The 16,722-nt window shown below is 40.0% G+C and overlaps 2 protein-coding genes across 8 annotated transcripts; one reads left to right on the forward strand and one right to left on the reverse strand.

The window, feature by feature from the left end:
• The first annotated feature begins 738 nt into the window (after positions 1 to 738).
• Positions 739 to 10,709, forward strand: PUS3 (pseudouridine synthase 3). Of its 7 annotated transcripts, XM_019658941.1 has the most exons (8): positions 739 to 801; positions 925 to 1,074; positions 3,033 to 3,089; positions 3,454 to 3,555; positions 7,757 to 8,177; positions 8,295 to 8,860; positions 9,749 to 9,939; positions 10,086 to 10,709. In XM_019658941.1, the coding sequence occupies exons 5-8, from the start codon at positions 7,803 to 7,805 to the stop codon at positions 10,385 to 10,387; spliced, it is 1,434 nt and encodes a 477-aa protein (XP_019514486.1). In that variant the 5' UTR covers positions 739 to 801; positions 925 to 1,074; positions 3,033 to 3,089; positions 3,454 to 3,555; positions 7,757 to 7,802; the 3' UTR covers positions 10,388 to 10,709. The 7 variants fall into 7 exon arrangements, with proteins under 7 accessions (XP_019514486.1, XP_019514483.1, XP_019514485.1 ...); XM_019658938.1 differs by lacking the exon at positions 739 to 801 and having other exon boundaries at positions 812 to 1,074; XM_019658942.1 differs by lacking the exons at positions 739 to 801; positions 925 to 1,074 and adding an exon at positions 1,081 to 1,207.
• Positions 3,610 to 15,247, reverse strand: HYLS1 (HYLS1 centriolar and ciliogenesis associated). The gene is made up of 3 exons (XM_019658946.1): positions 15,114 to 15,247; positions 6,974 to 7,091; positions 3,610 to 4,932 (listed from the first exon to the last, which is right to left on the reverse strand). The coding sequence occupies exons 2-3, from the start codon at positions 6,985 to 6,987 to the stop codon at positions 4,032 to 4,034; spliced, it is 915 nt and encodes a 304-aa protein (XP_019514491.1). The 5' UTR covers positions 6,988 to 7,091; positions 15,114 to 15,247; the 3' UTR covers positions 3,610 to 4,031.
• Positions 15,248 to 16,722: the final 1,475 nt, after the last annotated feature.

The following is a 16,722-nucleotide window of genomic DNA, read 5'->3' on the forward strand; positions in this document are numbered from 1 at the left end:
ATCTGTAAATGAATTCGAACGCGAAAGATGCGGAGAGGCAGTAAAGTAGTTCAGGTTCTAACTTATGTCCCTGTTCCTAAATGCCTGTGATGCCTCCACAGGACGCCTTATTGTATTTTGAATCCTGAAGTCTGTCCCTTGCTAAAGCAATCCTGAGAAAGCTGTTCCTTGTGGTAAAACCTCCACCTCCTACCTGCACTGTATAATATGGGATAGATTCATTTTACTACCGACTGCTGAATTTGGACAAAAGAACCAGATTTTTTCCAGTTTTCTAGCTGGAATCTTGCGATTTGGATTAGTCTCTGGAAAAAACCTACAAAAACCTAATTATGCTCTCTCCGTGGTGCTGAAGCCAGACTCCTGTTCTGATGGTCACTTGCAGGCTCCCCAATCGTTTGTTTTGAGGTTATCGTAATCCTTTTCAGCCCTTACATGTGGTTTCTAATAGTAAATGTTTTTATCTCGCAATGGTAACTTTCTACGAATTTAAGTATGTATAAAATCGAGCCAGGTTCTTCAATCTTAGCTTACATATAGGGTAGCAGACCTTTGAAAAGTTACTTTTCTACTATTTTAGCGCACCAGAATTCATCCTTGTACTAACCCAGGCTTTAGGTGGAGAAACGGTGGCCACTCTGGAAAACATTAGGCTGATTTCCCTGTCAAGCCTGCACCCGGGTTTTAAAACGTCATTTCCCACATGTGGACTACAACTCCCATGAGGCCCCGGGCGCGCCCGGGAGACGCAAAGTGACAGCTTCCTGTCTCGGGAAAAGCCGCGTGGTTGGCTACCGGAAGGTAAGTGTGGGGTTTGTGGGGTGGCTTATTTTCTGGGTTCCACAAAGAGGAATGGGTGAATGGACAAACAATTGGACGTTTCTCTTTCTCCTCCGCCCCCTTTCCATGCCTTGATCATTTCAGGAAAGCACCGGTATATGGAAGTGGGACCTCGCCTAAGACCGTGTTTGTATCTGGTGCTTCTTGGAGCTCCTGGAGGCAACTCGCAGCAGGAGGAGCTGCTTTAATTCGATTCTGAGAGGGCCATTGGGCTGTGAAGTCTCTGCTGCCTCGGTGAGAATTCTGTTTGCTCATAAAAGGAAATACTCCTAGAGATCTGGATCCCACTAAGTTGTAGTGTGCGAGGAAGGCGTGGCGACATTTTTCAGATTGAGGATTGCTTTCCAGTGTTAGTGATCATAGATAGGTAGGTGCATGTCTCCTGATCCTGTGGTTATTACCCTCTTTCCTTCATTGGTTTCAAATAAAATTTATCGTGGGAATGCTCTTTCTACCACCCCCATGGTTACTAACATTTTCAAAACTAAAACCCCTTTTTAATTTTAAAAAATAGATTGAGGGCCGGCCGAGTGGTGCGTTGATTAAGAGCTGGCTTGGGACGCCAGAGGGCCCCTGTTCGGATCCCACATATGAGGGCCAGTGCCACTGCCCTCTACAGCTAAGATGCTGAACAACAGCTCAACCTGGAGCTGGGCTGCTGTGAGTCACTGGGGATGGCTAGACTGCAGCCCCTGCTGCAGTGGGTTGCCATGGGCTACCGTGTGTAGCCAGCAGCTGCCAGTGAGCAGCTGTCCAGAAGCTGGGGACTGCTCTGCCTCGCCAGAGAAGAGCGCAATGATGGTGCTAACTTGGGCCAGTGAAGCAACATCCTCCACAACTAGACTGAAGAACAAAACGACAGCAACTTGTCTGTTTCCCTTCCCCCAATTCCCCAATAAAAATCTTAAAAAAAAAATGTATTGAAACTCTAGCGTTGGCCATTTTAGTGTTTACAGGCAATGCTTGGTGCAAGCACGAATTCCCTTTGTGGTAATTTAGCGGCCACCTTACAAGTGTTACATGTCTGCTTGGAAACCACTGTATTGCATCCTGAGAAGGGTGTAGTGTGCTGAAGAAAGCACTGTACTGACTCAGGAGTCTTGGGCTCAAGTCCTCTTTTTGTCATAAATCTTAATTACCTGCGCTTAACCCCTTTGGACTGGTTCTTTGGTTAAGGGGATGAACTAGATAATCAGTTTGGAAACTTTGATTTGGTAATATTGGGCTTTGAGATACATATAAAGAAGGTAAATCATTGGAGCATTTTGCTGTAAATTGCATGTATAAAAGCCATATATTTTTTTAGATTTTATAGGGGAATTGGTGGAAGGGAACAGACAAGTTTCTGTCCTTTTGTTCTTCAGTCTAGTTGTGGAGGACGTCGCTTCACTGGCCCATGTTGGTATTATCATTGCGCTCTTCCCGGGTGAGGCAGTCGCTCGCCAGCCATTGTACGGTGGCTCACGACAGCTCACAAAAGCTCACGCTTGCTGCCTGCCAGCCCCACTGGCAGTCTACGCTGTCACCAGCTACTCATGGCAGCCCAGCTCCAGGTTGAGCTGTTGTTCACCATCTTAGCTGTAGAGGGCGCAGCGTCACTGGCCCTCATGTGGGATCCGAACTGGGGCCTTGCTGCTCAGAGCTGGCGTCCCAAGCCAACTCCTAACCAATGTGCCACACAGCTGACCCAAGCCATGTGGCTTAATTTTTAAAAATAGTTATAAAATTAAAAAAACTACCTTTAATCCCACTACCCAGGGTTAGGTTTTGACCTTTCCTTGTGCTTTGCATCTGTATATGGGTGTGTGACTGCGATCATACTGCATTGTTTGCAACCTATTTGTTTCACTTACTTTGCATTTTCCATTAGCTTCCCATGATTCCCAATGACTTACATTCTCTTTAATCACTTCACTATTATTAGTTTGTAGTTTTTACATATTTTCAGTTAATATATCCTACATGTATCTTTAAGTCACTGGTTCTTTCTTTCCCTGATAAAATGCCTAGCAGTGGAACTGGGCGAATGAATGATGCTTAAATACTAGCTCAAATATTATGGAGAAATTGTATTTTAGCAGATAGGTCCAGGTTATTCATTTTTATGTTACACAGCTGTTTTTCCTTAAACAAGCAAACAATTTCTATGATCACTCTTCTGGCTTCAATATGTTAAAACTGACAATCTCCAGTTTGTAGATGTTCCTCATTGGATTAGAAGCATCAAAAACAAGGAGATCCAGTTTAAGGTAAGCAGAATTAGTGTTCTTGTCTGTGTCCAAATAGGCCAGATTCCTTTTGGTCTTTATGTCTGCATCTGGTTCCAAATGTTAACAGTTTGAAGTTCTCTTCCAGAGTGGGAACAGCCTTCAAGTGATGGGCATAATTTCTAAGACAACCTCAGTGGTAAATTATAAAAAGCATGATATTCTAGAAGTAACAACTGGAGGGCAATACATTTAAATAATTCTGAGACAAAACGGGTTATAATCCTGTATGTCATATAGCGCTGTGTAGCATCTATTAAAAAGCATTTAACACAGTTATCTGGATTGACTATATCTCTTTAGTAATGGAGGATACCCATGCTGTTACCTTTCTTCTTTCCTTTAGGATTGTGTTGTGTGAGGGCAGGTTTTGTTCCTCTCCTTTGGCTCTCATTTGGGTGGTGAGCGTATGATGGGGAGTACAATTGGAAGCAGAGTCATAACCCAGGTTTGAGATCATCTTTCTTTGGGAAATATTTAAGTAAAATAACGAGCAAGTCCATACATTTCCAAAATTCTTTAATGGATAAGCTTAACGCCCAGCAACTTTAAAAACACACTAATAAAAACAGCAACTCACATTGGCCAAAGGTAAAAAGATTATAGGACAAAAATAGTGCTACCTGACTTTGCTTACTAATCTGAAAAGTAGAAAAAAAGGCCAGGTCTGTTTTTCCTTCTCAGGCATGATTTCTCTTGCACTGATGGATTTGAGAGTGGTAATTTGGCAGTTAAGTGGAATCTGATACTTAGGAGAGACCAATGATGGGTGAAATCCTTACTCTATAAATGTTCCATGGGTTTTCAAGTTAGTTGTTTCTATTTAAATAAAAGGAAAGAGAGAAAGAACCAGGTTATCCCAAACAATCCTGTGAAAGGAGAGACAGGTAAAAAGACTTAAGAAGGAGAAAGAGGGAAGGGAAGCTACTTGGGTATGACACCATTTGCAAGGTCACAACGAACACCCCAACGAAGGGCATATCTTTTCTTCTCAGTTGGTACTAGATAATTGTTTGGAACATATATGTGCTGAGGCTTGGATTGGGGTTCTGCTTGAGAATGCATCTGCTCTCGTATACCCCAGCGTAATTCCTTCCTATGATCTTCACCAGGTAACCGTATTGAGTCCCAGTCTCGTTTATACTCAAAATAGCGGGCTACCCGGTCTATCTTGCCCCGGTTGCGGCTTAACTGGTCCAGCCTTGGGAGAATAAAGGACTTGGGTCGGCTGGCAACAATCAGGTCTTGTTCATAAGCTGGAGAGTCCATTCCTTCTCTTCGTAGATAGGAAAGGAGCTGATCTTGAGAAATTCCTTGGTATTCATGTGGTAGATTAAATTTTTCTGAAATGTCAACGGAGGATTCCCTGTCTTCCTGAAACTGCAGATTCATCAACTTTTGTCGTAAGTCCCAGAGATCCATATCACTTTCTGTACCAGACTCTGATTCACTGACAATTGATTCATCCGTCACTAATACTTGCCCACCTGGCTTTCTACGCAGCACCTTTCTCTTCATCACTGGCTTCCGGCATCTTTGGGAGGCCTCTGAGTGTGTTTCTGAAGTGGCATGACTTTCTGCATGTGGGTACTGTAGTTGCACAGGAAGAGCAGGTCGCTTTCCTGGGGTTACTGAAGCTTTGCTGTAGGGATCATATTGGGTAGACTGGGCTTCTCGCCTGACATCTCCCTCACCCTGCCCTGCACAGATACGGGTGAAAGCTCTAGCGGCTGCTAACATTTGTCCTTCTGGATCCATACTGGCCCATTTTTGTCCACCAGGTCCCATGAGTTCCTCCATTGCTTCCCCTACACTGTAGGACCTTCTGCAAGAGAAAACACTGATCAGTTTTCTGATAATAAATTCCCAGCTCATAAATTGTTCATTCCCTTCTTTGCTAGCAGTCAAGTGGAGAAAGACTGGCCAAAGCAATCATAATACAACAGTTATATAATATTGGGTTGTTGGAAAAGTCATGACGCATTTTTGCAACGAAAAACAGAAAAATATGTCATGACTTTTCCGACAACCCAATAAAATGTAGATTAGTACAAGATAGTATGGAGAGTTTGGAGGGGCATTAATTCAGCTCTCAAGAATCTATTACCTGCTTTCATTTCTACTCTTTTTATTCACTCCCACTTTCTACTGCCTGGTAGTTCTTGCCACCCTTAGTAGCTCCCGGGCCAGGATAGGTGAGTTCTGCCATAAGAAAAGCTTGAGACTACACTATATGGGGCATAATGCTTAACGTTAAGTACATTATGTAACTTGTACTTAGAGGGACACTTTATGTATCCAGCATTGTTCTATGTGCTTTACATTAATTCATATAATCCTCACGACTGGGATAGGTACTCTTGATTATCTCCTTTTCACAGATGAGTAACGAGGCATACAGAGGTGAAATAACTTAGCCCAAGGTTACACAGCTCGAAAGTGTGGAGCTGGAATTCTAACTCAGGCAGTCTGGCTTCAGAGTCCTTGCTTTTAACTATGAGAGCGATTTAATCCAAAAAACCATCACAAAAGTAGTAACATGCATGTATACACTTATGCTTAAGTAATTTTAATGCATCTTCAGCTGCCAAGCTAAATCTGTTAATCCCAGTACACTGTCAATAAAATAACTTTTAGTACCCAAATCAATCAGCCAAATACCCGATGCTAGTTTCCTGACTGGATCTAAGATAGGTATCTTACTGCCCACTATTTCCCGTGTCCCTACCATTTTTCTTTTTAAGCTGAAAACATACATGCACATGGTAATTTTAAGGATTCCCCCCTCCTCCCACCAAGTTTCACTCCCAAAGGCAGTTTCTTATCATTTCTCCAGTAAGTTCCCATATTCATATGCACATTTTTTGTACCATAAAGGATCAATACAACTCTTCTGAGCCTCAAAGATAGTCTTGGTGATCCAGCTATATTAGTTTATGTAGACTTCATTTTGTTTAAAGTTTCACAGAATTCCAGTGTATGGCTATACTATAATTTTCAGCTAGTCCATGACTTATTTAATTTTATCTCATAGTTTCTTGTTAAAAATGAATGTTACAATGAATATCGTGTGAATTTCTACATACTTGTGCAAGCATATGTGTATGTTAAATTTCTAGTCTTTGCAATCAGTTTGGTAAAAAAAATAGTTCTCATATAAATTAGCATTTATTTAAACTCAGTAAAATTGAGCATCTTTTTATACATTTATAAGCTTCCCCACCACCACCACCACCTTGTATAAAATGCTTGTTCTTTTCCCACTTCTTGGGTTGTTCGACTTTTTCTTACTGATTTTTTTGTTAAATCTGATTTATATATATTCATGAAATACTTATATAAAGGAAGTTAGCTCTTTACTATCATTAATTTTTTTCTTCCCAGTTTGTTGTTTACCTTCTGCTGACTTTATCTTTTGCTGGTAGAAACTTGTTTCTGTGGTGTTTTACTTAGAAATGCCTTTCCCACTCCAAGCTTTTAAGGAAGTTATTACATGTTTTCTTCTAGTACTTTTATAGTTTCATGTTTTAAATTTAAACTTTTAATCTATCAGATATAGAAACTCAAAGGGCAAAAAACTGAATGAGCTACGAAGACAAATAACATAGCCTTAGAACAGATGTGGAGATGATCTTCTATTCTATTACTAAGTAACCATCAGTCATAGATTGTAATGTCCCATAAATGTCTAGTACACTAAGGATATAGTACAGTTGTACTGAATTTATTGAAATATGCCCAAATTTCAACAGTAACATCTAAATTACATTATCCAAACTGACTCTTCTAGCTGCTAGAGGTACAGAAATCTCTTATCAGAACATGCATTAAATTTGACTTAAAAAAGGATCACAATGCTTAATTACCTTCTTTCTGCCATCAAAACTGCTTAAAGTGGGAAAATCTTGACTCCAGATTCTATTTCCACTATAATGTACAATCATTGACAAATTTCTTCAATCAGGTTAGCTTCTATTGTACCACCTTTAAGACAGAACTGAATGTTAGATAGAACATACAAGCCACTATTTTATCTGAAATGCTAGAAAGCAGTAGAAACAGTAGATGTATACATTCCATATAAACAGATCTTATGATTAGAAAGATTGGACAAATGTAATAAGAAGTCAAAAGGAAATGTTTGGGGCCGGCCAACTGGCTCAGTTAGTTAAGAGCTCGCTCAAGAGTTTGAGCTCTGAGCAACAGCGGTTTGATTCCCAGCCCGAGCTGAGCAGCCGCTGAGCTGCCAACAGGTGGCAGGATGGCTCAGCTTAAAAAAAAAAAAAAAGGAAGTGTTTTAGGGAAAAAAATATCAATAACATCAGTCCTTAATCATCTCAGCTAATAGAGAGACATGAAATCTACAGTCATTTTCCCTAACATCTGACTACTTAAACCATGCTAGCTGAATATTTTTTGATGCTATTTTCCATTTCCCCTGTGAATTGGCCACACAGGATGGAAAAGAATAAAATCTGGATGATTAACCCATAGTAATTAAGCTAATGCTTATATTCCTGGGCTGAAGCAAAAGTCTGTCCTTTAGGCATTAAATTACATTTTAGATACTATTTGAACATAATGGAAAGATACTGACATGACCAAAGAAATCAGCACTGAAATTGTTGTATACTTTACTCTCTTTTCAGGTAGTGTGGACCCATATGATTCGGTTATTCCTGGGGTTGTCTTACCATGGCTGAAAATGACACAGACAGAATCCAGACTGAGGAACTCCTAAAAAGAGTACAAGAACTGGAGCAGGAGGTACAAAGACTTAGAAAACAACAGGCCAACACCAAGGACTCAAATGTTAGAGAAAATTCTTCAGGAGCTGGAAAAGCTAAGCGTGCATTTGATTTCAGTGCTCATGGTCGAAGACATGTGGCCCTAAAGATAGCCTATCTGGGCTGGGGATACCAGGGCTTTGCCAGTCAGGAAAACACAAACAATACAATTGAAGAGAAACTGTTTGAGGCTCTAACCAAGACTCGACTAATAGAAAGCAGACAGACATCCAACTATCACCGGTGTGGGCGAACAGACAAAGGAGTTAGCGCCTTTGGACAGGTAAGGGCCACTACACTGTTTCTCAAAGTACACCATACCAGTATATTCTAGGTATGCATACTAAGGATTCAGATTATTTGTATCGCTAAAACACAGTATCTTTCTCTAATTCCACAGGTGATTTCTCTTGACCTTCGTTCTCACTTTCCAAAAGGCAGAGACTCAGAGGATTTTAATTTACAAGATGAAGTCAACGATGCTGCTAAAGAGATCCGTTATACCCACATTCTCAATCGGGTGCTTCCTCCAGACATCCGGGTACTGGCCTGGGCCCCTGTAGAACCTAGCTTTAGTGCTAGGTTCAGCTGCCTAGAGCGGACTTACCGCTATTTTTTTCCTCGTGCTGACTTAGATATTGTAACCATGAACTGTGCAGCTCAGAAGTATGTTGGCACACATGATTTTAGGAACTTATGTAAAATGGATGTAGCCAACGGAGTGATTAATTTTCAGAGGACCATTCTGTCTGCTCAAATACAGCTAGTGGGCCAGAGCCTGGCTGAGGAGAGATCGCAAGAACCTTTCCAGTTATGTCAGTTTGAAGTGATTGGGCAGGCGTTCCTTTATCATCAAGTCCGTTGCATGATGGCTATCCTTTTTCTAATTGGCCAAGGAATGGAGAAACCAGAGATTATTGATGAGCTGCTAAACATAGAGAAAAATCCCCAGAAACCTCAATACAGGTAAATTAAAGACAGACAAAAACTAAAATAACTAAACAGCTATTGCCCTTAGATTTTTAAAAAATACATTCTAACATATCTTTCTCTCCCCATAATTGTCTGAATAACTAAGTACTGATTCTGTCTTCATGAAACTTTTAGTATAACTTGTAGAATGTTATGAACATGTAAGAGGGAATGGTATCTTTGAATTTTCTTCTCTCACACTTCTATCCCGTAGTGAGAAATAGGTGATTGGACCAGGCCCCTTAAATAAAAGCACATTCATTTCTACATTTTTTTCCCCTTGAATTTATGTTAAAAGGTATTATTGTTAGGTTCTGCTGAAGTTAAACAGTGAGCATTCAAACTATTCATATTAAATCTTGCTTGCTTTGTATTATGGAGTAGTCATACTACTGTACTTTGGAATTTTTCATAATTTTCAGTTTCTGAAATGGTAGGAAAGTCAGGAAAATAGTCAGCTTTTCTTTTGAGAGCAGGCTAAGGTCAGATAGACCAATAATTCATTCCTAAGCAGTAAAATCTATGAGTAAGTTTTTACTCAGACTATACAAAATTGACAAGTTTGGAAAACCACCACCAGCTCTTTTTAATTTTATAGCTATATGGTGGAGCCAAGTCAACTCACTAATAGGTGACTTGTTACCATTGAAATTTATCCTAATATAGATCAAGCCTAACCAGTTCATTAATGGTTTGTCGTCTTTTTCTTTAGTTATAATGTTGTGCAAGGTTAGGGATGGTGTTGTATTTTCATAGCTATTAGATACCTAATATTGTTTTTGTAAAAGGTTTTTCCTCCTTTTAACCCAGCTAACCCTATTTTTAAAGAACTGTTGGATGACTGCTGTGTATTCTCATACTCTGTTTCGTTTCTCTTTCTAGTATGGCTGTAGAATTTCCTCTAGTCTTGTATGACTGTAAGTTTGAAAATATCAAGTGGCTCTATGACCGGGAAGTTCATGAGTTCAATGTTACCCACCTACAACAACAATGGGCTAATCAAGCTGTTAAGACTCACATGTTGTATAGTATGCTGCAAGGACTCGACTCTGTTGCAGTACCCTATGGGACAGGTATGACAGGGAAATCCACAGATGAAATTATTTACCAGAACCAAAGTTATACAGGGTTACGGGGGAGGTAGATTTATATAAACTTTGGAGGTGATTCTATGGTGGTAAAGCATACATATAATAATGCTTGATTGTATGTATTATAGGACCTGAGACAGATGGAGTGATAGAATGGAGAAATGTTAAGCCCTCCATCATAAAGCAGACAAGTGCCTTTGTAGAAGGAGTGAAAGTGCGCACATATAAGCCCCTAATGGATCGTCCTAAATGCCAAGGATTAGAATCCCGGATCCAGCATTTTGTACGTAGGGGACGCATCGAGCAGCCACATGAGGAACAAACAAAAGCCAAAAGGGACTGTAATGACACACTAGAGGAAGAAAATACTATTTTGGAAAAACCAACAAAGAAAGTCTGTGTTGATACAGAAATTAAACGCATCATTTAACCACAGAAAACTCGCCAGGATCTGGGAGGCAACAACGAGCTAATAGTAGGTGGGTAGAAAGGAAATACAATATTTACTGGAAGTCCTAGAAATGCCGATGATAAGCTCTTTTAAAAAAAAAAAAAAAAGCAGAAAACCAAAAAGATCATAGGCCCTTTTAAGGAAGTTCTTGTTTGAACAAGAGATCAAACATTCTCTCATTCCTGTCCAAAAGGATTAAGAGATGGAAAAAGCAAAAAAGCGAATGTAAAATGGAGATGTATTTACATACACCTGGAAACCTGTGCCTTATATTCAACTTCATTAAAGCCTGATTCTGCAAATGTCTAATTTGTTGTGTTGTTCTTTTTAAAAGCAAATGAGATGTTCACTCCTTATCCAAATTCACAAAAAGAGCATTGCCTGGGTATCTTATTTTCTAAGACAAATAAAAAATATGAAAATTTGTCAGTTAAATATTTGAAAAATTGGTTTAGTGCCAGGTACAATACTACCTGACAGTGACCTAACAATAAGGTACAGCATCTCTTAAAAAGCTTATCAGTCTAGTGCTGTGTGACCTACAAATGGTCTCTGCTGCAGTCTTTTATTTTTTAACAGCCTTTTATGAAAACATTCTTAGCTCATGGGCCATATTAAAAGAGGCCATGTAGATTACCAACCCCTGGCCTAGTGGTTTAAGGAAAGCTCTTATAAAGAGATATCCAAGCTAAAGCTTGTAGAACAAGTGGGAGCCAGCTGAAGTGGGGACAAGAAGCAGAGCTTTAAGGTGCTTAAGGCAGAGATGCAGTTTGTATAAGGGTTAAAGATTACTGCATTTGTATTCAGGTAACTAAATGTAGTGGTATGGCTTGCGAGTGACAAGAGCATAGTTTAGAAAGGTAAGCAAGGGTCATGTCTGTAGAGCCTTGTAGGACTTCCTAAAATTTAAATTTTATCTTGAGGCACCACTAAAAAAATTTAAAAGCCTGAATTGTAGCAAAAATATTGTTCTGCATATACTGTGGATTGGAAGAGGGCAAAACAGTGGAACCAATTAGGATGCTGTTATAGTAAGCGGGACAGAAGTAGATGGATTTGAGATTAAGCAAGGAGAAGCAACAGACTTCGTGGGTAAATGAATGTGAGGTTAAAAAGTAAGGAGACTTTTAGGTTAACTCCTAGGTTTTGGATTTAAAGCACATCTGTGAGACTGAGACAGGAAAATGAGGTTTGCTTGTTCTCAAAGTTGATAAGTAACCCTCAAAATATTACCTACAAACAATCAATACTTACTCAAAAGAGTTCAAAGTTCTCCTAAATAATACATTATCATACATTATCCTTTATAGCAATTAAGATAAACATCAAATAAATGAACTCAGACCTCAGTAATAACAATTCTCATCATTGCAGTGTATTACTTATCCACAATTATGATGTAATTATACTATATGTTTACAAGATCCAAAGTTTTGTTTACCAACCAACAAATCGTTTGTTCCTACCTATGTTGAAAACTCCGGGTATATAAATAGTTTATATCCTCAAGCTGCCAGCTAAAATATAACTAACGTGACAATTAGAAATAATACATATAAATAGTAAACATGCTGTACAAGTATTAAGTGCTACAGAAACTTAGTAGTGGGTGGGCTACAGATACAAGACTTCACTGAAAGAGCTCCAAGTTTAGGATGTAAAATAGTATAAGAAAAGTGAAGTGACCCTGTATTGAAGAGTACCAAGATACTAATAGCTTATACATTATAGCAGAGTAAGAACCAGAGAAGATGCCCATTTTAGATGGGGAAATAGTACAAAATAACTAAGATTTATTCTAAAGAACCATTGTAGCATCCAAGTCTTCTGGGTTTTGAATCATGTCATTGAATTTTGGGACCTGATCTGCCAACATTTTACAATGCCCTGAGTGTTCTTAAAATATTCTTTCTTGTTTATTTTTTATGTAAAGATCCTTTTGTTTTTAGTATAACGATTGAGGATAGAATAGCCTCACTTAAAACATGTAAGGACAAATTAAAGCTTTATTCTTTTCAACTTCCTACCTTATCTCAATGTACCTTCACTGGCATTAGTTTTCGAGTCAAAGGAAAGCCTAGAAAACAACAGATTTAAGAAATCACTCCTTACTTTAAAAAAATCAACTCTAAAGAAATGATACATGGGACAAAAAGCTAAGCTAGGGAGAGTCTATAGAAGCAAAAGAATAGAGGATCAGGGTCTTAGGTCTTAAGTAAAATCCTTGAAAGTTTAACTAGATTATACTATCAAAACTAGAATAAATATTTAGTGACATTATTTTTGGTAGTTACCACAGAAAAAACTCAGGACAATCATCAGATGAAGCAAATGAGAAATCCCAACTTTGCAAAATTAGTTATCTAAGGTAATGTTTGCATAAATTCCAAAGTCTCTGACCCATGGTAGCGACTAAATGTTAGAAGTAAAGCTTAGATGTTACTTTCTACATTGGGAAAATGGAATTATTTCAATAGGTTGTGAACTTTAAAAGATTTTATATATATGCATATACATAATATGATACATATGTAATATATATATGTAACTATACAATAAATATGTGATATAAATCAACATATATAAATGGAGCTTTGTGATAAGTATTACACCATTCATTTCAATGTTCATGCAGTACAAACCTACCTATTAAAAAGATGCACATAGACTAAAGTAGGGACAGAGGAGGAGTTCCAACACTAAAGCCCAGAGATTCTTTTGTGTACTATATATACTATGTGTGTTATACTATACAATGATTAACATGTTATTTACATTTAAATTATAGCACACTCCCATTTTTTTTTGCTTGAACATATGAGGATAGGTGTTTGCGACTAATAAAATCTAAACTTTAGTAAGGTCCACAGTTAGGTAACGCAGTTCTTTCTTTTTAATTCAAAGACCTGATAATCCTTTGTTTTTACTTAGGAGGAAACTTTCATACAGAGGCTAGAATGTCTTATATTTTGTAAATACAGACAGACAATATTAACCAAAATACACAACAGCACTTCTCTTCGAAAGTCTTAAGCGATTCAGTGTCCCAGGTTTAGCTAGTTTCAAGTGAAAGGATTTTGAGGGTGGAAGGGGGAAACTGAGTCAGTAGTTAGCTTCTAACTGGTTACAGGGAGGCTACTGCAATGTTACAAAGAACTCCTCTACCTCTGGAGAGGTAAACATGCAGTTTAAAGAACCACAATATTAGAACAAAACAAAAGAAAAAACACCCTAAAAAAGAACCATAATCAAAAGACAATAAACTAGGGGAGATAATTATCACAGGTTCAAAATCACTAATTCAAATTCCTTTTAGAAAGCTGTTAAAATAAAAAGGTACACCAGCAGAATAAGAAGGAAAAGACAGATAATTTACCAAAGAAATAATAACTAATAAAAAAATGTTTAATATCATTAACGCAGATAAAAACATCATCCTTTTAGATTGGTAAGATTTTTCAATACCCAGTGCTGCTCAGTGTGTGAACTAAGCAACTTTACACTTTGTGTGTATGTGGGTGGGGTGAGGGATATCTAATTTTCTAGAGGGCAGTTTGGCATTATGAATCAGAATTTAAATTGTACCATAATTTCGAAGCCATCATACTCTTCCAGGTATTATTCCAAGGAGATAAACTGGACAAGAATGCAAGCATGTATATGTATGAATTAACCACTACTATGCTATTCTAAATATTCCTAAACTATTACTGACTGGATAAGGCATAATCTGTTTATTAAATGAATATGCTTTATTCAAAATATACAACTCTATAAAAATAAATACATTTGGGCCGGCTGAGTGGCACGTTGGTTAAGAGCTGGCTTGGGACGCCAGAGGGCCCCGGTTCGGATCCCACATGAGGGCCAGTGACACTGCCCTCTGCAGCTAAGATGCAACGTCCTCCACAACTAGACTGAAGAACAAAAGGACAGCAACTTGTCTGTTCCCCTTCCCCCAATTCCCCAATAAAAATCTTTTAAAAATACATACATACATACATACATTTTATAAGTATAATCATGTGAAGATATATTCATAATTAATAACGTTTGCAGTAAACACAAATGTGAATTGTGGTTTTTTTCATGGCTCTGATGGGATTTCCAGTAGTTTCCTCCTTTGTTCTTTATACTACTTAATATTGCTTGGAGCTATTTCTAAAAACAATGAGACTGTATAATTTTTATAATCAGAAAAAAAAGGTTTATTTTCATGCTAAGTTAGGGCTGTAGGGTTCTTTAATTTCACAGCGGTCCTAACTCATCAGGGAAAGAGCTTCTCACACGGTTACACCCAGATGTTCACAAAAGGTGTGACTCGAGAGGAAGACGTTGTCCCTTTACAAAAAAGACCGGCATCAGCACCATCTGGCCTGCGCGTGGCTGCCATCGGTCTGTGACGCTCCCGGCTTCGGAGGAGGCCAGCTCACACCCCTGGCCCGTTCACTTCACTGAGACGCGGCCACGGTGACCTCCGAGGCTCGGACCGCGTTGGGCCGGCCCGTCGTCTACACGCATGCCTGTAGAAGCTGCGAACCCGGGCAGTCGGGATGTCCGGGCTTGGGACTGCGCGCCAGGGAATTGGTACCCAGTCGGGGAAACCAATTCCGCGTACTCAGCCCCGACCTCTCCCCAGCAGCGGGGGGACCCAGGGAGCGGCCCTCAGGGACCCGCTCCACCTCTCCCAGCCTATCCCGCTTACCGGCCACGCCAAAGTCCGCTCGCAGCCCCGCTAGCAGCCCCGCCCGCAGCTTGGCCCCGCAGCCCCACAGGGGTCGGTTGACACCGCGGTTTGCGCAGGCTCACTGCGCGCCCACGAGCAGACACCGCCTTAACTGCCGGGATGCGGAGGTTTAAACAACAAGAACCAACTGGAGCCTTCGGCCCCGCCCCCAGCCCTCTTATTGGTCCTTATTGTAAATACTTCCATGTCTACATTCTGATTGGTTCATATTTTCTCTTGGCCTTTCCCTCAGGCGGGAGGAAGCCCGGGATTTGGGGCGTGGATTGGGAAATGTAGGAACCCTGCGGCGCTCCAGCGCGAACGTGGAACCGTTGCTGAGTGACCAAGCTGAGCTGACGCGGAGGGGAGGACTCTAAAGCCTCGGTTAACGGTGCAGTACCTGGGCTTTTGGAGAGGCCGTATTAGCGTTCAGTCCACCTTAAAGAATGTTTCCACCTTTCTCGACTCCGGGCCGCTGCAGGCTCGGTGGCGTCAGAGGGTTCTCGGCGCGGTGGGAATCTTGATCCCGATCCGCCTCTGCGCGTAAGCCAGTCGACGCGGGTTTGACGCGCGGGTTCTTTGTGAAGGCCCGGACGCGCGTGGAGGCCTTTCCGAGGCTCACAGGCCTTCTCATCTGACCGAGTGCTGTGTCTCCAATCCCGCTGACGTTACTTTCAAACTGACTTCCTTGCTAGAACGACCACTCACTTGCGGCGTTCCTGCGGAATCCTCCGGTCTACTCCCTTCACTTAGTCTTAGTCTTAAAACAATTTTTTTATATGTACCTGAATAAAAAGGTCTCGTGCTTTGGGAATTGCTGAGAATGAGACATAGAAAAAGAAAAAGAGTAGATAGAGGTCTCCACAATTTGATAGTCTAATGCCTTCCTTGAACAGCGTATTCTCCAAGTCCACACACAAATTCGCAGGGGCTGGTTGACTAATTTATACTGTTTATTAAATCCAGGACTGAATGAGAGGGAGAACATAATGTTTAATGCTTTTCCTCCAAATACTTTATATTACCTCTTATTCTCCCCCTCATACTCCCCCACCACCCCTTTTTGTCTCAGGGCCTTTGCATTACCTGTAAAGCACTCCAGGGTTGTTGGGGGGAAATAAAAAAAAATCAACAGGAGAAGATGGCAGATGTAGGTTGTGAAAATTTGAATGACCTTGTCCTTTAGATCTGCAATATCCTAACAGTTTAGTGCACACAGTCTTTTCTTTTCCTCATGAACAAATATTCCGTATTCAGGTTTGGTCATCTTATACCTGCCTGACCTTTTCTTTGGCGTTGAATCTTCAGTCAGTTTGTCTTATTAACCAGAGTAAACAGACTCATTTTTCGTACCCACTGCTTTGGTCATTCAACATACTCTTGCCACCCTCCCCATTTGTTTCTTGTTATGCTTTATGTTAAAATTTGATCTTTGAAACCTTTCATGGTTCTATCTCCTGTCATATTTCAAATGGTATCTTGTGTTCAACTCAGTCCTTGTTTTTGGTGGATTACTTCATCCTCCAACTTTACCTGGATCGGATTTTACAGTCCTCATGGTTCCCTGAAATCCACCAAACCCAAGACA

The sequence above is a fragment of the Hipposideros armiger genome, unplaced genomic scaffold (genome assembly GCF_001890085.2).
Source record: "Hipposideros armiger isolate ML-2016 unplaced genomic scaffold, ASM189008v1 scaffold_291, whole genome shotgun sequence".
Lineage (NCBI taxonomy): Eukaryota > Metazoa > Chordata > Mammalia > Chiroptera > Hipposideridae > Hipposideros > Hipposideros armiger.

Excerpts from the sequence above, each read along its gene's own strand:
- PUS3 (XM_019658941.1), top strand. The coding sequence starts at position 7,803 with ATGGCTGAAAATGACACAGACAGAATCCAGACTGAGGAACTCCTAAAA. Across the intron at positions 8,178-8,294 it reads GAGTTAGCGCCTTTGGACAG|GTGATTTCTCTTGACCTTCG; the intron begins GTAAGGGCCACT and ends CTAATTCCACAG. Across the intron at positions 8,861-9,748 it reads CCCCAGAAACCTCAATACAG|TATGGCTGTAGAATTTCCTC; the intron begins GTAAATTAAAGA and ends TTCTCTTTCTAG.